At 51.6% G+C, this 22,448-nt stretch overlaps 1 protein-coding gene and 2 long non-coding RNA genes across 8 annotated transcripts; 1 reads left to right on the top strand and 2 right to left on the bottom strand.

The window, feature by feature from the left end:
• Nucleotides 1–2,386: 2,386 nt before the first annotated feature.
• Nucleotides 2,387–15,605, top strand: IL1RN (interleukin 1 receptor antagonist). Of its 4 annotated transcripts, none has more exons than XM_004742401.3 (5): nt 2,387–2,519; nt 10,558–10,609; nt 11,889–11,977; nt 13,040–13,152; nt 14,289–15,605. In XM_004742401.3, the coding sequence occupies exons 1-5, from the start codon at nt 2,510–2,512 to the stop codon at nt 14,499–14,501; spliced, it is 477 nt and encodes a 158-aa protein (XP_004742458.1). In that variant the 5' UTR covers nt 2,387–2,509; the 3' UTR covers nt 14,502–15,605. The 4 variants fall into 4 exon arrangements, with proteins under 4 accessions (XP_004742458.1, XP_004742457.1, XP_044935067.1 ...); XM_004742400.3 differs by lacking the exon at nt 2,387–2,519 and adding an exon at nt 10,358–10,415; XM_045079132.1 differs by lacking the exons at nt 2,387–2,519; nt 10,558–10,609 and adding an exon at nt 10,425–10,507.
• LOC106004815 lies at nt 7,230–10,263 on the bottom strand. 3 transcript variants are annotated; one of them, XR_001177857.2, is made up of 4 exons: nt 10,187–10,263; nt 8,209–8,331; nt 7,788–7,907; nt 7,230–7,541 (listed from the first exon to the last, which is right to left on the bottom strand). It is a non-coding gene; the product is annotated as an uncharacterized LOC106004815 (long non-coding RNA). The 3 variants fall into 3 exon arrangements; XR_006606462.1 differs by having other exon boundaries at nt 8,209–9,231; nt 10,187–10,250; XR_006606463.1 differs by having other exon boundaries at nt 8,209–8,468; nt 10,187–10,249.
• Nucleotides 15,606–18,926: 3,321 nt separating the features above from the next.
• On the bottom strand, nt 18,927–22,448 carry LOC106004814. Its single transcript, XR_001177855.2, has 3 exons — nt 22,135–22,448; nt 20,433–20,585; nt 18,927–19,339 (listed from the first exon to the last, which is right to left on the bottom strand). It is a non-coding gene; the product is annotated as an uncharacterized LOC106004814 (long non-coding RNA).

The raw sequence follows: 22,448 nt of genomic DNA, 5'->3' as shown, positions 1-22,448 counted from the left end.
ACCTCCCGCCTCCACCCTGTCTTCTCTCTGGTCCCCAACCCCTTCTTCCTTGTGCAGCTGGCTGGCCCCAGGCAGGTTGGTGCTAGAATGAGTGCTCAATCATTGTTGCTGAAGGTGGAGTAGCTCTGTGCTCTGCAGAAGCAGCCCTCCTCCACCACCAAGGGCGCCCAGCCACCAGGAGTTCCCAAGGCCTCCAATGCCAGCTTTTCCCATAAACACAGTCTTCCCCATCTCCGGGGCGTTTTTGGCTCTGGGCTTCTCAGGGGCTCTGAGTGCCCCAGGCCAGGCCAGTTGGTCTCTTAGATATTTGTAGCTTTGGAAGAGAGGTGGTAAGCCTGGAGAGGAGAGTTCTGGAGTGGGCCAGGCTAGTGGGGTGGAGATGACCTCCATCTTGGATGTGCCCTGAGTCAGAGCTGGCCAGTGCAAGCCCAGTGCACCAACCAACATGCCATCCCCGGCCCTGACTAGCAGCCTTGTTTACCATCTCCTTACTGCCTGAAGACTGACCAGGCCGTTAGCTCCCCAGGAAGAATTCAGACCCTTGCTCTGCAGAAGTAACAGGTAATGCTTGCATGATTTCTGAACTCTAAGCACCCATTAGCTTAGCTTCCTGAACTCTAAGCACCCATTAGCAGCCATTAACTCTTAGCACTTATTAGCTCAGTCCTCACAACCACCCCACAAGCTGGGGAGCAGTCGTGTTCTCATTTTACCAATGCTTCCAAGATCACCCAGACGTGGTGTGTGAGGCCAGGACCTGAAACCCCAAGCACGAGAACCTGCCTCACAGAGTGGTCTTCCCGATGTTAACTGACTTGGCCTCATCTTGATGAAGCGATGGCCGGTGTAGGCAGGTTCCCCTGCTGCCCAACTTTCCAGGTTTACAACATTAACTTCCTGATTTGCTTGCAAATGGGCATTTCTCTACGAAAACTGCTTCAGAAATTCCCAGCCCAATCTCAGAGGCCTTGGCATTCTAGCTGATGAGCCAAGGCTGCAGAGAACAGGAAGTGAGGGCCCTGTGGGAAGTCCCGGCGGTCAGGAGTCCCCAGGGAAGGGCACCCTGCTCTCCTCTGGCTCTCTGCACCTCCCAGCCGACCTCAGGCCCTGTGTGTTGAGTGGAGGGACCCTGGGAACGAGCCCAGGCCCCAGAGACAGGGTTAGGGGAAAGCGAAGCCCTCCCCCAGACCCCCCTTGAGACCCCTTCTGCAAGTAAGCATGGTATTCCCTTCTCCAACAGAAGAGACGGGTTGGAAGGTGGCCAGGAGGCTGGCCTGCTCCTTCACTTTCTTCTTCCCCTGTGCCCTTAAACCCTGTCTAGAGAAAAGGCCTGTTTCAATGCTACAACTTGTAACGCATTTTACAGTCTGCATGCTATGTCTTCCTCCAGTCTGCCCCTGCTCTAAAGGACACTTCCAGAGTCATACAACTGCTTAGCTGCAGGCCTGGGGACAAGATCTGGGACTTCTAGCTTGTCAAGGAAGCCCTTGTCACTACTCCTCATGCATCAACCCAGATGGTCTTAAGGATCCCTGAGTTGTCTGCTCCCTGATGGTGGGATCCAGGGGCATGAAGCTAGAGAGCAAGTTCAGAAAGGCAAAGAGAAAGTTTAGGGCATAGGGTCTTGGAGAGAAGGTGGGGAGAGTATCCAGCCTTGTGGACAGTGTCATGCCAGCTGCTGGGGTGGGGAGCCTGAGGGGAACTGGAAGAAGGGTTGGACACCCTGCTGCTCCATTAGCCTTGTCCCCACTGTATGAGCCTCCACGTGGTCCCCAAATAAACCAAGAAGATCCCCACCCAAGGGTCTTTGCGTTTGCTCTTCCCTGCCCTGGGATACTCTTACCCTTCTTTGACGTCACTCAGGTCTCAGTTCACGAGTCACCTTCTCAGACTGGCCTTCCCTTCCACTTTATGTAAAACATGCGCGCATCCCTAAGTCCCTCAAAAACAGAGCATGCTTCTGATTTCCCCTGGAGCACATACTGTCCTACGAAGTTAGTGTATTTGTTTACTAGTTTCTTGTCTGCCTTCCTCCATTAGATAATCATGGACCTTATCTGGCTTTCCCCCCAGTGCCCGGAAGAGTGCCTGGCACACAGGATTAAGTCATTCCACGTGGTCTGGATGAAAGAGCACATGCACGCGTGAATGGGCTGCAGTCGGCTTGAGCCCAGAGTGGGGTGGGCATAAAGGTCCAGCCTTACTAAGCCCGCTCAGTTCCTCGTGTGAGATCTCTGGCTTTACAGAGATAAGAACCAGTTTGGCTTCTGTTAGCCTGAGTCACCCTCTTGGAAGCTGGGCTTGGCGAGCCCTGCATGGGTGTGTGAAAGCCAGGCACAGGCCCTTCCTCTTCCTCTCTGCAGGTAATCAGGAGGGAAGGAGCAGCTCCGCCCTGGGAGGTGTGGTGGCACAGGTAGTGCCCACTGCTTCTCCTTTATGTGCAGCAGCTTGGTCTGGAGCCAGAGGCTGGACGGTCTCATAGGACTGCGGATTCTACCAGGCCTTTCCCATGGCTGCAGGTAAGTTTCTCTCACTCCTACTTTTCCATCTGAAAAATGGTGGGGGAGGGAATAGCTACCATTCGTGTTTACCAAATGCTCTCAGACTCTCAAGAGCAAGCTTCCAGGGAGACGTCAAGGGCAGGTAGCTCCAGGCCTGTCTGGGAGACCTGGCTGAGGGGGAGGCAGCAGCAGGCCCCACAGATGCTATGGGGCTGGGGACACTAGCCCAATGCCTGCCAGACCCTCAGGTGACAGAGGGGGCACACCTGCTGCAAGAAAAATCCTGGAGCTCTTAGAGTCTGTTGGTCATTTTCCACTGGTGAGAGAGACGTGGAAATTGGGGATATATTTCTGTTCAGTGGGAGAAAGAACCATGTGAACTCAATGAGAAACACTGACAGAATTGGGCACCAGGTCTCAAGATCTGAAGGGTCAGACGCAAGGGCAGGGGCCGGAATTCCTTGGCTACACCTGATTCGTTCTAGCGGATGGTTGTCTCATGAGGGTGCAGGCTCAGGTGGTCAGAACTTCTCATTTTTTTCAGGAATAGTCAGATATTCCGATTTCCTTCAGCAGTATTTTGATTAAATGAAACAACAGAGTGAGCAAAGAAAATATTCAACCTGTGGGCTGCTACTGGTTTGCAATCTCTGCTTAAGATCTGTGTGGCACAGAGAAAAGAACTTAAACTTGGGAGTCTGAAGACCTAGTTTCGAATTCTGTGCTCGACCTTGAATGGGTGAACTGTTTTCCTTTCTGGGTCTCCCTCTTCTCAGTATCAAGAGGAAGCTGACCAACTCTCAGGGTCTCATGGGCATGGTCATAGCCAATTCTCCCATAAGCCGGCAGACCAGGCGCTCCGCTGAGCAATTAACATGACCCATCTCTTCTAATCCTCACCACAACCCTATGAGGAAGCACTAAGACTGTTTACTGTTTCATAAGTGGGAACTTGGACAGAGAGGTTAAGTAATTTGCCCAAGACCAGACAGCCACTCTAAGGGGAGGAGCTGGGGTCCACTGCAGATGGTCTGTTCCATACCACCCTATTGTGCTCTTGGATGCAGAGACTGAGTGAGCTCATGCAGGAAGAAGGACTTTGTAAACCACAAGCAGTTTTTCCAAGAGCAGCAAATCCTCCCCTTTCCCTCGGCAGGTGAGGCGATTTCCAGTGGAGTGGGTTAAATTGTCAGCCCACGGTCTTACCCTTCTTTCAAATGTGTAAAGAGGACACCATTCCCAGAACCAGACAGTGATAGAATGTGAAGGAACCTTTATGCTTAAAAACAGTCCACTTTGAAGTATTTTCAACTGGCACATGGTAGGCGCTGAGTAAGTTCGAGTTCAGGAGACGAGGGCGTGCAAGCCCAGTGAAGACACCATGTTTTCTGGGAGGCCAAGGAGCAGGGCTCCGAGAAGGGAGACTATGGAGACCATGGAGAGATTTAGGGTTTGCCTCAAGGTCTGGGAGCTCGAGGACTGAGGAGCAAGGACCAAGTTGAGTGTGCACCTGGGACATGGAACTTCTCTCACTGGCCCTCTTCCTCCTCTCTAACACCACTGACCTCACAGCCAAGGTGCGTGAAGGTGAGGCGGGAGGAAGAGGATGTAAAGGTGGAGGCAGTGATAATGATAGAGAAACTCCTTTTTTATAGCCTAAGTTTGAAACCAATGTGGAGCTACAGGAGGCAGACCTATTTTGATTTACATAGTTGGAGGAAGTGTGAATGGCTAAATTAAAAATTAACTTGATCCAAAGGGGAGTGATTGACCAATGTTGCATCTGCTGTGGTCTCTTTTCCTGCATGGAAGCCTAAGGCTTTTGGTTCTTGTGTGCTTTATCTACCTACGTATCTATCTAATAAAATGAATCACATCTCTGCTGGGTAGGACACAATGATGGGCAGCTAATCGCGCCTGCAATTTGCAGTACTAGCCACCAGATGGTATGAGCACCTTTTTAGGATTTGTATTATAGGGTGACCAATCATCTCAGCTTTCCAGAGATGCAGGACTTTCCATACTAACATTGGAAAGTTCTGGAAAAACCGGGCAAATGGCCACCTTAGTCCAAAGTCAGTTATAGAGCTTTCTTGTTAAGCTCCAAAAGGAGCTTTCCTTTCCTTACTACCAAAAAAACAAACTCCTAAAATTTCCAAGCAATTGTGGAATAAATTGTTTCTCTAGAAGACATGAGTTCCAATCAAAAGGAACGCCGTAAGAGCGAATGTAATTTCTGCTTCTATTCCCTGTGCAATGAAGCAGAGAGGAAAGAGGTCAGTTGCCTTTCTGGCAGGACTGGTGTATGGGAAGGGATTCAAGAGCTGGGTTCAAATCCTGCCTCAGCCACCATCTGGGGCAAGTGATTTAATCTTTCTGAGCCTTGATTTCTTATTCTGTGAAGTGAGTGTAAGTATAAACCCGCCTTGAAAGTGGGTGTAAAGATACCCACCTGCCGCAGTTGTCATGAGGGCTAAGTGAAATCCATGGAAAAGAAAGAGCACACAGCCTGAGCCCGAAGCGCAGAAGGTAAGAAACCCAGCTGTGCCCTCCCCCAGTTCCTGGCCCGCTCCCTCTCCCTCTCCACCTGCCTTTGGAGAAGCTAGCTGCCTTATGAAGCTGGTCACCAAAACCAAGAAGGCAGGAACAAACATGTGCCTCTAGAAGGACCAGATAAGCAGATAAAGAATGGCTTTCGGTTCAGATCCATATCAGACCCAGAACTGCTGGAGCAAAAACTATCTTGGAAGACTTGGAAACTTGTACAAGATCCACAGTAAGTTTGCCATTTGGACCAGGACGGGAGCATGCTTCTTGTGAAGCCGAGACTGATAACAGTTGACTTTATATACAATCTCCCAACAACCGTCCCCAGGCCAGGAGGGCACTCAGGTGGGCCAAGACACCTGGGAGAACCTCTGTCTCCAAACCTGGCCTGTCGCCGTGGGCAGCTTCTCACAAGCTCCTGGGTTTCGTAAAAATGGACTTGGTTACAGGGCAGGTCTCAGCAGGTGGAAACTGACAAGAGAAGATGTGAGCTGGTGTTTGCCTGTCCTCCTCCTATTTGTACTGATATATTTACTCAGCTCTTGGAAAGAGTAACCAGAGACTTTGTACCATTATCTTAGTAAAAATTTCCGAAGTTTGGGCATGTGTGCTGTGTGCTGTGTGCTGTGACGCTCACGTACGCAGGAGTTGGCTGAAGGATCTAAACGTGAGATCGAGCTGTTGCAAATTAAGGTGCACATCTGTCCGCCCAAAGCCGGCTGCTTAAATTTTGATGAATGCTGTTTGTGTGACCTGCCTGCAGGCCAGCAGACACAGTTGGAAACGTTTACACCAAGGTTCACTGAGGTGTCCTGGTGAACTGGATTTGTTGGGACGGACCGCTGGCTGTGAGGGGAATGGGACCTGGGGGCTGAGCTGCTGGGCTGAGGCAGGGAGAGATTGGAGTTGGGAAATAAGATGTTCTCTCCCAAGAAGGACCAAGAGCTGTCAGATCTCCCCATCTCTGTGGGGTGCCGGAGCCGGCAGGATCCGCTTGTGAGCATCTCTTCCCAGTTCTGCATTCAGCATGGTCCTGCTGGTGGCTTGGGATCATCCACGGAGGGAGTGTTTATCCCAGAGAAACCAGCAAAAGCTACTAACTAATGGGAACTTTTTTGGAGAAGCCAGCTGTCCACATGGACCAGCACAGCACAGCCCTGCCTTCAGGCTCAGTGGCCCCAGATCACACACCAGGTCTCATCTATCTGTCCACGGGCCCCAGGGTGATCTTAATGAAAGAAATTTGACAGTGTCACCCTCTGGTTTCAGGTTCTTTAAGATAAATTCCCTGCCCCTTGGTGCAGCATTAAAGGCCCTTCCTCCTCAGACTTCTGCCCAGACTTTTTCACGACTTCTGCCCCTACCCCCAAATTCTGTTTGGACTCTGCCATCCTGAAAAATACAACTCAAAAAACACACATCGGGCTCCACATCTGGCCCAGGGCCAAAATGCCTGCTGTGATAACCAGCAAAGCTAGCAAAATATATTTCGAAATAATCAGATGGCATCAAAGAATGACCAGGGCTTTGAAGTACTGCAGAGGCCCTGACAGGTGGAGGTCAGCCTGGAGGCCTTTTGGCCCAGGAAACATTTTCTGGTTTCAAAAGCCCCAGCTGAGTTTTGGACAGTCTTATGGGGTTGGACAGGGGGTAGGAGAGGATAAAATTTGTGTTTTATCTCCCACTGAGGAGAAGGGGCCCTGATAAACACGCCAGGTCTGGGCTGGGACCCTAAGGACCAGGACTGAACAGAAATGGAGTAACCTGCCTAGTCCTTGATGCTCCATTGTGACCACTGGAAGCCTGCTGGGGGGAAGGTTACCCGGAAGCACCCCCAGCCTCACTGCCCAGGGGAAGCAAAAGGGAATCCTCTCTAGATAAAGACAATATGTCCAGGGCCTCAAATGACCTCTACAATGTTTGTTATACTACCGTGCCCAGCCGTCAATAGAAAGCAGCCAGGCATACGCAAGACAACCTGTGCACCAGACAGAAGCGGATTCCAGAAGGACACGCAGCAGGGATTCAGATAACGCCTTGAGCAGGCATAGGCTTTACAAGAACCATGAATACTATGTCCAAGGATTCAAAAGACAAGACTGAAACTTTTGGCAGAAACCATACCCCCCCCCCCAGAAAAGGAAGCAGATGGCAATCCTAGAACTGAGGGATGCAATTAGCTGAGATTGAGAAATAGCATTTATTGAACCCTTCCTATGTGGATGGTGCCCTAAAGGCACCAATAGTGGGCCAGGGCTTGGTCCCAGTACAGCTTGTCGAGTGTCACTCCGAGGACATGGTTGTCCTATTTCCCTCTGAGTGGGCCTTTGTCATTTCTGCTGTTACCAGGGCAGGGCAGGGCTCAACATGTAGAAGGCACTCGATGTCGTTTGCTGCCTTAAGCTCACAGGGAGAGCACAAGGTCTGAGTGGGAAGGCAGGGTCCGCAACGCGGTGTGGTCATCGAACTGAATTCGGGAACTAGAGTGAGGGACTGAGCACCCAGAACCGAGAATAAGTTTAGTCAGAGATTTCCTGTGGGCAGAAATCATAGGGACACCAACTATTTTTGATAAGACGGAACCAAGAGTGGAATTGTGGCCAGAAGCGTGAGGAGAGGGGAGGAGCCTCAGGTCCCCCGCTCACTTCCTCCCCCAGCCCAGACGGTGAGGGCCTCCCCTCTGGAGTCCAGCCCGGTGAGCCGAGCCAGGTGGATGGGGTTAAGGGCATTGTGACTGACCTTTCCCACTTTACGTGGGGCGAAGAGGCAGACGCAATAGCTTTCCATTGTGTGAGTATCTGCTGCGTGCCAGGGTCAGGGTTGAGTACACTGTGTGCAACATCTCAGTCCTCACGGAACCTGTGACAAGGCCTCAATTATCAACCCGGTCTAATGGATAATGAAACTGCAGACAAGAGAACAGGGCGTGGGTGGCCCAGCTCCTAAGTGGCATGGGAGAGGGCAGCCCCAGGTCAGCCTGACTTCTCAACCTGGCCCTAGGGACTCCCTCCTCCCCACCTGGAAAGGCCTGCTAGGCCACTTCTCCAGCAAAGGTGGAGAACTCAGGGTTCTGCTCTCTGGGAGAAATCTGTCTCTCTGAATTTGGGCTGGAGACAGGGGAGCATTTACCCAGGAGCCACAGTGTGGGTGGGACCTTCACCTGGAATGCTGTCTGAGGGCAGGCAGGCAGGACGGAGCCCCTTGGCGCCCCCTGGGCAAGTCATCCTCCTCTTCAGTCTCCAGGGATGTTTTTCAAGGGGTGCTGGGGTGATATCAAGGAGGGCTTCGGAAGTGGCATTAAAAGACAAGAAGGAGAGAACTTACCACAGTGGGGGCTTGCTGCCTTCCCTCTCAGCAGGGGTGGTGACCAGTTTAGGCCCCTGATGATTCGTAGGTGTTCCAGAAATTATTCAGCAAATGCTGAATGAATGTGGCAAATAATCAAGCAGGTTCTTACCCATCACATCCTCCAGCCAGCCCTCCCCCAAACCAACAGAACTCCCCCTTGGCCCTCAAAGGTAGATATTCTTTCTTGCATGTGTTTCAAAGGCGAACGCCTTCCTCAAGGTCACTCATCTTGTGAGGACCGAGGGGACAAGTACAAGTCACTTTGTCCCTCAAAGTAATCACCCAGAGAAGTGATACAATTTTTGCAGAAATATTCCATTTGCTCTGAAAGAGTTTTTTAAAGATATGAGAAATTCATATGTAACCTTCATTTTAAAAAATCTTTTAAAATTGAGGTGTAATTGACATATAACATATTAATTTTTTAAAAAAATTGAGATATAATTGACATATAACATTAAATTATATTTAATTAAAGTATAATTGACATATAACATTAGTGGTATACAACATAGCTGTTTTCACCTATCATCTGTTTTATATACATAGTTATAAAAGTATCTTTTTTCTTGTGATGAGAACTTTTATGATCGACTCTTTTAGCAACTTTCAACTATACAATGTAGCCATCCTCTTTGAAGGATTTTGACCTCATTTGGACAATGACACTGATTTGTTGGTTAAAAATAAAGTCAGACTCATCAAGATCAGCTGTTGAACAGGATGACCACTGGCTGGGGGTCTGGGGACCCAGATTCTTAGGCGTACCTTTGCTGTTAATGCTCTGTGTGACCTTGGGCAGGTCCCTTTCCCTCTTTGGGTCTTTCTGAATGTTCTTCAAGACAATGATAGGGTAGGTAAGACCACTGCCGAGCTCCCACCCAGTTCTCCAATGGTGTAATCTGTGCTTCTGCATTAACGCTGGGCCCTCTGATTACGTAAAGCCCTGTCCATGCTCTTGCCATCCATAAATGGGAATATGCATACCTTTTTCCTAACTTCTAGAACGTAGTAAGGGAAGAAGTTAATGCTTATGTGTGCTCACTGCAGGCTGGAATTTCTTCCTTCCTGTCTCCCTTCCTCTCTTCCTTTCTCTTTTCCTTCCTACCTCCTCCTTCCTCCCTCTTTTCACCCATAGAGGAAGACATGATCAACCCCACTCTGGGCACTGAGGCAGAAGGGGTAGAGGCAGAGCCCCGAGAAGTTCAAGGTCACATGGGTAGCAAATGGCAAGTGGCAGAGGTGAAATCTGGATCCATCTGTCCAAGAGTTAAGTTGACCCCATTTTTCCAAGACCATACTTTAAAGACGTGGATCCCAGAGAGAGAGCTGAGGTTGAAACACCTCTCAGGAAACTGACTCCATGGCAGGGATCAGCGGACTTCAAGCCAAATGCAGCCAAAAACAACTTCAACAAAAACTCAAGCTGCCCTGTCCTATTCTGAAAAACAGAAATGCCCTGTATTTGTAAATTGTGTTAGAAGGTAACTGGCTTGTCATTTACAGATCACCTATCACTGTTTAAGCGACAATAGCTGAGCTGAGAAATCATGACAGAGACAAACCCTAAAATATTTACTATCTGGTCCTTTACAGAATGTTTGCTAGTCCCTGGTTCAGAGTCCAGCACGGCTGTCCATCCTTCAAAGAACACAAAGTGTCATGAGACTGTTCTGTGTGCCGAAGGGCCCCACCACTTGGCTTGTTAGAAAGGAGGATTTTTCTACTTAAATCTATTTTTTTCCCCTTATATCTATTTTTAAAAAGGTCAATAAACAGTCTCAGGATACCTGTCAGGCCAATGAGGGAGTCAGTTTTCATCGCGCTCTTCCCAGGAACTCAGTGAAGGGGAAATAGAAATCTTAATTTTGGGGAAATTGCACGGGGGAAAAGGGGAGGGAATCAGTTACGACACCCCGTTGCGACACTCAGCACCGTTGAAAGTGACAACAACAAGGGTTTCTCATTTTGGAAATATGAGGGCATTTCCGTTTTTCAGAGTAGGACAGGGCGGCTTGGGTGAGTGACTATTTTCTTTATAAGCGGCAACTCGGGGCTCGAAATGGCAGTGTCGTGTTGCCTCGCTGTGGCTGCAGAATGGACACCTGCAGGTATCCCCTCAGTTACCTGATCTCTTTCCTCCTTTTCCTGTTCCATTCAGAGATAGCCTGCCATCCCTCGGGGAAGAGACCTTGCAGGATGCAAGTCTTCAGGTAAGGCCGCCCCTGCGAAGGCATGGTGGACGGACAGGCAAATGGAGCCACTACTGGCCGTGGGGGGCCACTGGCCACCACGGTGACTGCGATCTGAGTTTGGGCTGGAAAGGGAGGTCCCTTATTCAGGAAAGGGGAGCCACATCCATGGTCTTTAGGGAGTGTGTCTCAGAATATCTCAGATGGGCAGAACTTGGCCAGAGGCCTGACTGATTGTCCCGGAGACTCTGGCAACTCAGTGAGTGACAGCCATGGAGTCATGCTGAGGCTCTTGGCTGGGCAAGGCAGCCAGAGGGAGGCCCGCTGTGGGCAGTGCACAGCCCGGAGGCCCAGACTGCCAGCCAGCCTTGTGGGTCCGTGTGGACATGATGGAGGACCCCGCTCCTTTGTGGCCTCAGTTTCCCTGTCTGTGACATGGGGTTAAGGATAACCCTCTGCCTGCCTTACTGGGTTGTTGTGAAGATCAAAGAGCCCCTGAGCATGACTGTGATTTAAAAAAATTGGGCCAGGAGTTTTGTGAGATGTCACCAACATTGTAAAATCAACAGGCTATGGCTCTGTCCCCATGGGCCCTCTGTTCTGTAACATTCTGGGACTAAGCCACACCAGGGTGACTTCACCCTTGAATCGAGTTTCCCTGGCTTAAGATGCAGTTTGGGATTCTGTGCATGTGTGTATGTGTGTGCATTTCTAGACATGGGAACTTCTTCATGGGCTTTGCCTCTGCCTCCTCCTACTGACTGGGGGCTCCAGGAGATGCACTTCGAGGTCTCTAGTAGGAGACTCATCCAGGAGCTCAGAAGAATCTGGAAAGGTCCGATTTTTACATTTTGTCCAGCCATCCCTCACTGAGCTCATGAGCTCCCCAAAGTCACCCGATGTTACGGGCATTGGTTGCCACACTTCACTTGTGAGGAGATGAGGCACAGTTCCAAGGTCACACAGGTGGGCAGCAGGGCACAGAGGGCCCGTGTTCAGGTTGGGGCTATGCAAGCTTGGCTCTCAGCCCTTCACCAAGGGCTCGATGGCCACATGTGGCTGGTGGCTACCATGGTAGAATGTGGGTACACTGCTTTCGAGAGGTGACAGCTGGGCCTCCTCTTCGTCCATGTAGACCTCAGCGTCTCCTCCATGCCAGGGCTGGGCTAAAGCACCACACCTGTATCAGAAAGCTGAATGCAGGTTCAGTGAGCTCTGGGGGACACAGGAAGAGTGGGGGGAGGCACAGGACTGGGCATACAGAGGTTGTTCACCATAGTGGGGGGCTTTTGCATTTCAGAATCTGGGATATTAACCAGAAGACCTTCTACCTGAGGAACAACCAGCTGGTTGCTGGGTACTTGCAAGGATCAAATACTAAATTGGAAGGTGAGTGGTTGCCAGGAGAGTGGATGCTTTGTGGGTCCTGGGTCATGTTGGCCTGGAGTCTGTGGCTTGCTCCCCAAAACCTTCGGTTCAAAGTCCTAATTCTCGCTGGATCTTTGTGGCTGGGGGAGGCCTGGCCAGCCTCAGGAGGGTAGGAGAGTTATCTAGTTCTGGAGCCCCCACCTGCTGGCACGGTGTCACAGGGCCACAGCTGGCAGGGAGAGGGCACAGAAAGCAAGGTGCTCCCTTTCCCTCCATGACTATGAAGGCTTCCATGTTCCTATGTTGTTCAGATCCTAACTACCACCCAAAACGAACCCACCACATCTAAATCTGGGTTCTGTCCCTTATCCTCGGACACCACATCAGCCATGTTCTGGTCCTTGTTCTAAACAAGCTCCATGAGCTTGGGCAGGCTTCCCCCACTCCATCCCTCAGTTTCTCCTTCAGGGAAATGAGGCCGGCATGATGGTGCCATGAGAGAGTCTCTGAGCATGAGCTTCCTGGGATGTTTTCACATCCTTGTTGGCTGACTTGGCACAAGGGATGGCTCCCACCCTGCCCCGTCCCCTTGTTCTCAGCTCCCTGCCTTGCCCTAAAAGAGTATAAGACTGGCCTTTCCTGTCCTTCTGTTAATTCTCCTGATGAACATGCCGAAGCACAGGAAGGCTGAGATTCTCACTGCTGTGTGAAGGCTCAGAGACTACCAAGGCCAAGAGGCAGGTTCAAAGTCACCCAGGTGCCTGTAGACCAAGCCCTAGGGCCCAGTGTGCTATTTTCCTGCACCCCTGGAGACCTGGAGCACAGATGTCCTGGGTAGAAAAAAGGACAGGAACCACACAGAGCAGAATCTAGGCAACACAGTCCTTGAAGAGTAACACAGAGACTACTTGGTTTGATCTTCTGTTTGAAGGCAGACCAGGAAGATGGGGCTTTCCTGTCCTTCTGACCTTCGGGGTTTAGTTGGTGGGTGGGCAGTGGGGGGAGACAGAAAAATCTCCTGGGAGAGTCTGGGCTGCCTCCTTCTCTCTGTGCAACCTGACCCTGCCTTCTGCTCTTCCCCAGAGAAGTTAGATGTGGTGCCCATCGAGCCTCATACCGTGTTCCTGGGGATCCATGGGGGGAAGCTGTGTCTGTCCTGTGTCAAGTCTGGCGATGAGACCAGGCTCCAGCTGGAGGTAAGGACCCATCTCAGATAACAACCACCCCAAACCCCATAGCTGGAACAATGGCAGTAGGCTCTTTCTCGGGCTTGGGGTTGATGAGGCAGGTGCAGCGGGCTGTGTGCTCCGCTTGGCATAGCTCCTGTGCCTCCCGCAGCAGCATCAGCGAGGAGTTCTGCTGGGGGTGGGGGGAGATGATGGCTTCTCACTCCCCAGGCTGCTGTTCCGCATGCTCTCCCGAGGTCAGCGTGGGCCTCCTCACAGCATGGCTGCTGGCTTCCAAGCCAGATTATTCCACAAAGACCAGCCTCCGTGTGCAAATGTGTATCAAACCCTCACTGACATCATTCAGCTCACATCCCATTGGCTGAAGCCAGGCGTGGGGCTAAGTCTAGTCTCGAGAAGGGAGGGGACTGGGAAGCATGGTTGCCTTGGAGGCCCCATTCTCTGTGTGGCACTCTCCTGCCCAAGGCCCCTGATCCACTTGGACTTGCCCTCTTCCCAAGGAAGCGAAGCTTCAAGACCTTTCTCTTCTAATCCTTATTTACTCAAACCCACCCACTGGCATCCCATCTGGGGCCCTGTGCTCCTTGCTCCCTGCAGTGTGAAGGGGAAGAGATGGCTTTGCCTCAGGGGCTTGTGGGTCAGGATCTTTACTCAGTGTGAGTGGCTGGAACTAACTGGGGCACCGTCCCTTCTCCCGACCGCAGGACAGGGGCATTCTTTCAGAGGGCGACTACTCCGTGTGGAGGGGGGATGAGGAGGACGTTGTGTGTACTGTGCCCAACGTGCTGTGCTGACCTCTGCCCACCCCCCGTCGCCATGCCCTCTTGCCAGAGGCTCAGGCCAGGAGAGAACTCCAGCCTCCATGTGCACTGCCCTCTGCTGAAGACGCCATGTGTTTACCAAATGTCCTGGCCCAAGGCTAGAGCGGCCAGATTCCCCAAAGTCAAGGCGTGACTGTGGGACAGCCTCTTTGTGTCACTGCTGTCCCAGACAGCCCGGGACACATGGCCAGCTGCAGGGGTCCCTGGTCAGTGTTTCTCCAGCTCCTTCTCTAGGCCAGCCAGGGGCCAAGTGTGAGCAGGGGGAGGGAGGCAGCACGGATCCCTGGGCTCCCCAGCCCTCACTGCTCCTGTCTTGGCCTCCAGGCAGTTAACATCACCGACCTGAGTAAGAGCAAGGATCAAGACAAGCGTTTCACCTTCATCCTCTCGGACAGCGGCCCCACCACCCGCTTCGAGTCTGCCGCCTGCCCCGGCTGGTTCCTCTGCACAGCACTTGAGGCCGACCGGCCCGTCAGCTTCACCAACACCCCCGAAGAGGCCAGGACGGTCACCAAGTTCTACTTCCAGAAAGACTAGTGGTGGGACCAGGCCGCACTTGCCCCATGCCCAGCACATCGATGACTCCACAGACACCTCACCACGCTGCCCGCGGCCTCCTGGCTGTCGCGGGGGCTGGGAGGGGCAGCCTTGGTGGGGTGGGCCCTCGGAAGGATGGCCGAGAGCCCCCGTGACAGGACTCTGTCGCCAGCCCCTCAGCTAAGTGACCTCGATGCTGCCTCCATGGTAGTCTTTCTAACGTGCAGCTCAAGCCACAGCCCTGCTCCAGGCCTTCGAGCGGGGCCTGTGCCTTCCGGATGGAAGCCAGGCTGCTCGGCCAGCCGGCCCTCCGCTCTGCCCGCCATGACTCCTTGTCCTTCTCTCTCGCCCTCGAGGGATCCCTCACGTGCCCCACGCTGCCTGCCTGTCCGCATCCCAGATCCCTCACGCCCCACGCTGCCTGCCAAGCCTTGTTTTGCAAACTGAGGCTGTTCTGTGAGGAAAACTCACAGAGTCTGTGCCACAATGGAGGACAAGGATTTCCTTTTTCTTTTAAGCCAACTGCATCCAGTCTGAAAGAGAGTCCTTTATTTAGAGACTGTGGCCTTTCTGGAAAGGGGGCGGGGGAGGGGGAAAGGAGCTCTCCCTTTTGGTTTCCCTGTCTTATTTTTGTAACACCCTAACCTGCAAAAATGAGAAATTAGTTTGTTATGCTGGTCCCTAGTTTTTCTCTTTCTGTCACGTTCCTCACATCTGGCTCCCACTGCCCAGGCCCGGCACCATCTCCACTCCAGGCCTTGTACAGCGGCCCCCGCTTTTCCTCCCCCAGCCCGCCCATCAGAAGCTCCCAGCTCCCAGGGTGTACAACTTTGGCTTCCCTGGGGCCAGGTCTCCTGGGAGGGAGGAATTGCTCTTGGACTATTTTAGCACTTCGGATGCTCTGAGACTTGTTCAAGGACGGTTGTGTCCGTCTGTCTCCCAGCCCAGAGCCCCAGATTCTGAGCTCCTGAGAGCAGGGAGCATGACCTGACTGTGTTTGGCCATTGGCGTATGCTCACTGAATGTGTGTTATGTGTGCAGAGTAGAAAGTCTGCTACTCCCTGTGACTGAAGCTCTGTTTTACAATAAAATCTTGAAAACGTACCTACTTTGCTGGCTATGTCTTTGGCCTCGCCAGGCTTGGTGCGTGGAGAGCCTGGGAAACGAGGAAGCCAAGGGGCCTTTCTCACCCTGGGGGCTAGGCCTGGCTGCCTCTCTTCTGAGAATCCTTTCCTCCTTGGGCCTCACTCTCTCTGGATCTGTGAGAGCGGATCTCCCTGTCAGGAAGGTGGGTAGAACCACTGTCCACGATAGCCGCCAACAGAAAACCATCCAAACACCCATCACCGAGGAATGAATACAGACATTGTGTATGTTCATATAAAGCACAGAAAGCGGGTGAACGGCAGTCGGCTGCGTGCCACAGGGAGGTGCACCTTGACCACATGACGGGGGCTGCGGGAGTCACAATGGGAGTCACATTAAGTGCTCCTGGAGCGCGAGTCTGTGGATATAAAGCTAAAACAGGACAAACTCAGCCTTTGCAGGGAGGGGTGTGCAGACAGGGGGTGAAAACAGAGAGAGAAGCAGGGACGGGCTGTGTCCGAAAGCGGGGCGGCTGGGTGATCCCCTGGGAGACAGAGGGTCAGATGGGAGCACCCGGAGGCTTTTAGGATCCAGACGACACTCTATCTCTTGGCTGCGGTTAGGTGGTTTTCTGGGTGTATGCTATATTTCACAATTTCAAAATCTAAAAAAAGAAAAGCCTTGCCCCTCTGGGGAGTGAGGAAAGGGAGCACTGGGAAATAATGAGATCGCCGGGTAGACTATTGAATTTGGCCCCTCGAGGTGTAGGAGCTTAAGATCGTCCTCGGACCTGGCTCGGCTACCAGCCAGGCCAGCTGCCAGTGTGGTCCCTCCTCCCTCCCGGGTTCTGCTGACTTCTGGACTTGGTCTCTGGAGCCCTCGAGTCAGACCCGACTGGGTGGCCTCCGTCCTTGAGGCCTGCTGCTCCTTGTTCCTAGAGAGAGCTGACTGAGACAGGGTTTGCAAACAGCACTCCTGGCACTTGCCTCCAAGGTCCGGGAAACAGAGCTCAACAAAGCTAGGCCATGAGGCGGGGCTGCAGGTCTCGAACCTGGCTCCAGCCGAGCCCTCTGCTCCTCTCCGCTTCCCCAGCTGGACTTCGCGCACCACTTGGCTGGAAGAGGAGATTTCACTGCTAATAACTAAGTTCAATCGGTTAAAAGGCCACCGATTGGAGAAAATATTTACTATCTCTAGATCTCAGCTCCTCAGAGAAGTCCACCCTTGGGTCAGCCGTCTCTTACTCCCGTGGAAGATGGAAGAAGCCACACACCTGCTCCCCAGGTATGATGTGGGATAAAATGAGCCGGTATGGGAGCAGTGCTGTGCATCAGGGAAGGATCCCAGCAGCTGGTAGATTTTTAGTCCCTGCGAAAGGGGGACGTTCAGGGCAGAAAACCCTTCAGGGATTAATGGCAACAACAGCAACAACACTTGTGGGGCCCTACTGCCATCCTGCCCTCTGCTGACAGAAGGGAAACTTGGGGTTTGGACTCCTCATGCGATCAAATCAAGCAGCCAGTCGTAGCTAAGTAAGAGGCAAGGGAGCAGACAATCAAGTGCACAGGCTCTCGAGTGTTCCGGCTCTCCCGTTGGCAACGTGCACTCCCGCACAAGCGAGTTAATGTCTTGGAGGCTCTGTTTCCTCCTCTCTAAATGCAGGTGATAGCGAAAGCCTGACTGAAGCTTTGCCATATCACTGTGGTCATATTACTGTCACTTGTTTTCTAAGAGTCAGGGCTCAAGGGAATCTTCAAAGCCTTGCTGCTCCAGGTGTGGTTCCGAGATCAGTATCATCATCATCATCATCATCATCAGCAGCAGCAGCAGCAGCATTTGGGAGTAAAAGGCAGACCCCCAGGCCCCATGCCAGACTTCCTAACTTAGGATCTTCCTCTGAAGCAGGTCCTCAGGTGATTCAGTGCAAGTTCAAGTTTAAGAAGGTCTCCTTCAAAGTGCAGTGCTCGTGCAGTGTATGAACTCAGGAACATTTGTTAAACCGACTCTCATGATTATAAACCCAACTCATGTCCTCAACATCCCTCTCACTAGCTCACTGATGATACCCAAAACTCGCCTCTTAAGACCTCCTTACTCCGGCTTCAAGGGTTCTTTAAGAGAGGAAAAGCTTTAGGGGCACCTGAGTGGCTCAGTCGGTGAAGCATCTGACTCTTGGTTTCTGCTCAGGTCATGATCTCAGGGTCGTGAGATCGAGCTCTGTGTGGGGCTCGGCGATCAGCATGGAGTCTGCTTGTCCCTCTCTCTCATAAATAAACAAAATCTTTAAAAAGAGAGAGAGAAGAAAAGCTTTAAGCCCCTTCTAGAACATCACCAGCTCACTCAGGGATTTTGATCTGTTTTGTTCTACGACATATCCTAAGTCCCTCAAGCAACACTTGGAATGTCCAGGGTGGTCAATTGATATTAGATTAAGCAGTGAATCGGCCATTGATATATAAGTAGGAACTCATGTATTACATGGGTCAGAAAACTTGGGAAGACAGGGAACTTAGGCCACAGAAGGTTTTTTTTTTTTTTTTTTACTTTATTTTTTTATTTTCAGCATAACAGTATTCATTGTTTTTGCACCACACCCAGTGCTCCATACAATCCGTGCCCTCTCTAATACCCACCACCTGGTTCCCCCAACCTCCCACCCCCTGCCCCTTTAAACCCCTCAGATTGTTTTAGAAAGAAGCCTAGGAGAAAAACAAACAAACAAACAACCCCTGGGCATTGCAGGTTGCAGATTTTGGAGCACATCAAAGAAAAAGAAACGGCCACAAGGTGGCAGCAGCGCACCCGGGCTTTACTGGGCGGGGCCTTGACAGGTGCGCTTCTGCCCTCAGAAGTCTCTCCGGAGCAGTAGGGAGTTGCTACTTAGGAGGACTTGGGGACTTGGGGGTGGGGGGGGGGGACGACTCATGTGTCTAGGTGATGTCACTCAGCAGCACAGTGAGGAATTTCTGGGTCAGAGAGCTCCGAAGCACAGGGGCAGCTTGGGGTCTTTATGGCCTGGGGCTTATCCCCAGCTCGCAGATGTTAGGGGCAGTGTCATGGGGTATGCAAAGCAGGCTGGCCATAAATGGCTACAAACTTGCTTATTTGGGTGATGTTTAAAGCAATTGGTTGTGGAGATATTTGAGTTTGGTCTCAGGTGGGCTTTGGAGCTAGGTCACGGTCTGCTGTGAACAAATCAATCGCCTAGGGCTCAGGACAGGCTGGCCTGGGCAGCATGTGAAAGTGACATATCTGTGCTTGAGGCAGTGAGGGTGACTGAGAGGCGGGAGGCTCGGCTGGGAGAACAAAGCTGGGGGGGGGGGGGGGGGGATGGGCATGCTTCGGAGAGGACTGTGGCCTTTTCTGTCTCTTGGAGGCCTGCCTGCGCTGTCAGACCACAGGAGCAGGGAAGAGTTCATTTGAAACTTCGAAACTGAAAGTACAGGGCTTTAGTCTTTAAGGCTTTCACAGTCTAGTCAGAATTTCCCTGCTAACTAGCTGGGTGACCTCAGCCAAGAGCCTTCTCCTCTCTGGGCCGAGGTGTTCTCACTTTACAGAAGGAGGGGGTGAGACTAGGTCTGTGGTTCTCATTCACCTCACCTGTGGAGCTTTAAAAAAAAAACTGACCCCACCCCCAGAGACTGGTTTGCGGGTGGTCTGGGCATGTCCAGGTCAAGATCCCCTGGGCCAGAAGGTTCCTGAATTCCAGTCCTCCCAGCTGCTCCCTCAGAGTGAGTCTCATCTGGCAGCATCTGGAAATGCAAAGGAGGGAGAATGGTCCTTACCTTCAGGGAGAGGCTCTTTATCAAGTCAGCGGTATATTTTGACTATATTTCAATTTGAGTTGAAGGTAGGAAAAGGTTTTCTACTTTCTCAGTCTGGTTAAGACACACTTTGAACTTCATTTTTTGGGGCATAAATTATGCTAATAGTAGATGTTAAATTGGCATAAAATTTCTGCAGATCTCAGGGAAACCAAATAATTTTGTGTTTTCTCTTCATAAAATTATGAATTCCCTAATCAGAGCAGAAAATCTTAGCATGTTTGATATTAAACCCAACTCTCAGAAAAGTTTGGAGAGATAGTGAAGTATGTGTTTTGGGGTTCATATCCTCAGACCTGATGAAGCCTAAAGAGAGGGACGTTCAGCTTTCAAAAGAATGTTTTGCCTCTGGGACTTCTGCTGCGTCAAGTCAATTGGGTTTTAAAAACAACAACAACAACCCCAAACCAAAAAGCAAACGAAACCAAACCAAAAAACAGTTCAAGAAATGTCCACCAGAGGTCAGCATTTTACTGAAGAGACTCCTGTACGCCTACCTTCCATCTTCGTTCTGGAAAGAACCTTGAGAAGGCCCGTAACTAGTTCAGTTCATGCTCTCAGGCTGGTGAAAGTTAGGTTTTTTAATAAAAACTCTCTGAGAAATAGCTGGATTTCACGCCAAGGGAATTATATTTTCACTCAGTCTCTCAGTCAAGCTGCGGTCCTAGTTTGAGCTATTTGCCTCTTGAAGTGCATGAAATATGCAGCAGAAGGTGTCTGTCATGGATGTCCAACGTACAAAAGGTGAGACTCAAGAAGCTCCAAAGGTCTTCTAGTATCTGCTTGAAAATCCAACTCCTGCGGTTCTGTTTCCAGCTGAGGGCCTGGTAGCAGGCTGATTGACGTGTAGAACTACCTCCACGCCCCCTTCCCCAGGAATAATGTGCCCCTGCCTCACCAGAACTCAAGGCAGGAGCCCCAGTGGCATGCCTGCCAGGGACACGTGCCCTTTTTTTATGTGCTGGAAAAGGGTTAATGGAGCTCACAAAAGACAGATAAACAAAAAGGCCTAGACACTTACTATAATGAGGAGTGGATCTGGCCTCTATCCTCTCTCCAGGGAGAGCCGATACACAGTCAGCTGACTCGGAGTCAGAGCGGAGTTCCCAGATCCCAGTGACCAGTGGCCTCAAGCTGCCACACCTTGTTATCCACCTCTGTTCAGACGGTCTCCCTGCCAAGGGATGGGAACGGCCAATTCTTAGAGTCAAAGCACACTCTTCCTTGGGCCTTGATGGAACCATCGGGAAACTTCTTTCTCCTTGGCGGTCTTCCTGATTAGTCATGGAAGTTTTCTTTCCTTTCATGGAAGGCCTGTGGCCGAAGCACAGGGACAGGGAGAGGTAGGCAGGGGTTAGAACCCGCCGGGCCTGGCTGGTGATGGTCAGTGTCAGTCTCTGTCCCGAGGCATAAACAGGACTTGGAAGCTCTGAAACTTACCGTGTCAGCACCCCAGGTCCAATTTTGGGGTGCACACTGTCTTCCTCAGCACCACCGAATTCCTAGTCAACCTTCATATCCAGGCTCCTGGGCCATGTTTTCTGGGAAGCCACCAAGGACCATCTGTGCCAGCCCTCCGTACCCTGCTCTTTTGACATCTCCCCCTGGGACTCGGAGCCCTGATTGCAGAGTACTGATGGGGCCCTTCCAAAAGTGCATGTTTTAACCGTCCCCTGAATGCCTGAAGGTGGGGACAAAAGTGTATTGCATTTGGCAACCTCCAGAGCACTCGGCTACTTCCGTGAAACTGATGAAAACTCATCGCAAACAAATTCCCAAGCATATTCATTTCCTATGCACTTCCCATTTACTCCTTCCTCTTCTTCCAGTGCTCTACCCCAGAGATCCCCTGGGCTGCTTTCCTCTTCTTCCCTGAGGCTTCTGCATGAAGGGCACCTTATTGGGTCTTTTGTGGCCCCCCATCTAAGACAGCATTCGACCCCCTGCCCCCACCCCCCAAAGCCACCTGCATCACCCTTACTTGCTGTCCCTGAACACCTGGCTTTATTGTTCTTTTTGGCCATGATTATCTTCTGACATGTTATATATTTGCTTGTTTGCTCACTTAAATCTATTGCCCTACCACATTTTAAGCTTCATTAAGGCAGGAACATCTCCCCACATAGGTGCCTGATTAGTAATTCAACGGTCTTCTTCAATAAGCACCTGCTCTATGTCAGTTCCTCGCGCTGGAGAAAACAGCCAGAATGCTCCCCAGCAAGTCCAGCCAGGAGTAGAAACCCGCTCCAATATATACTGGTAATGCGGAGTAGTTTTACCTGGCTAGAACTTGTATTCCAGTTTTTCTCTCCTTTCTCGTGTGGCATAAAACAACTACTCCTTCTCCTGCGGTAGATATGGGGGCCTAAGGGTACTAATGGCACCTCTATGTCCTTGTTCTGAGAGCCACAAAAGTCTCAGGGGTGTGATGGAATCATCTAAGGAGAAAGAGAAGGGTTTGGATAGTGAATGGACGGTCACAGCAGAGACAGCAGGAGCCACAACGGGAACTGAGTGGGAGACACCACAGTCCTAGACATTCACGGGCCTCTTCACCCCACAGGGCAGGATCCCAAGGCCTGGCCAAACACAATGTTCTAGGCCCTCTTTCTGTAAAGACCCTTCTCCACCACTCTCCAGCTGCCGGCCCCCAATGCTCGCGTTTCTGCAAAGGAGCTTTCAACTCCTGACCTCCCTCCACCGCAAGTGGGTCCAGGGCTTACCTTTGCGTTTCCAAACAGACCAAAGAGCTCCACTAAGCACAGGGCCTATGAGTTCTAGAAGGGGCAGAGCTTTCAATTTATGGTTGTCTTAACATCACATTCTTGGGCAGAGGTCCCATTGCTTTCAGACCAGAGCGAAGGGCCTGGGGACCGCCTGGGCTTCTCTACCCACTCCAGACGCCCTCCGCCCTCTGTCAGGAGGCCGGGCGTGCAGTCAGCGGAGGGGCGGGGCCGGCTGCAAGTGGGCGGGGGAGTGGGAGGCAGGTGTGCCACCTTCCCCGCGGAGAGGGTCGCCTAGCAACAGGGAGCCCAGC

This window comes from Mustela putorius, unplaced genomic scaffold, assembly GCF_011764305.1.
Source record: "Mustela putorius furo isolate JIRA1106 unplaced genomic scaffold, ASM1176430v1.1 tig00000281_pilon_pilon_pilon, whole genome shotgun sequence".
NCBI lineage: Eukaryota > Metazoa > Chordata > Mammalia > Carnivora > Mustelidae > Mustela > Mustela putorius.
This window is presented reverse-complemented; position numbering and strand designations above follow the sequence as displayed.

Excerpts from the sequence above, each read along its gene's own strand:
- IL1RN (XM_004742399.3), top strand. The coding sequence starts at position 10,494 with ATGGACACCTGCAGGTATCCCCTCAGTTACCTGATCTCTTTCCTCCTT. Across the intron at positions 11,978-13,039 it reads ATCAAATACTAAATTGGAAG|AGAAGTTAGATGTGGTGCCC; the intron begins GTGAGTGGTTGC and ends GCTCTTCCCCAG. Across the intron at positions 13,153-14,288 it reads AGACCAGGCTCCAGCTGGAG|GCAGTTAACATCACCGACCT; the intron begins GTAAGGACCCAT and ends CTTGGCCTCCAG.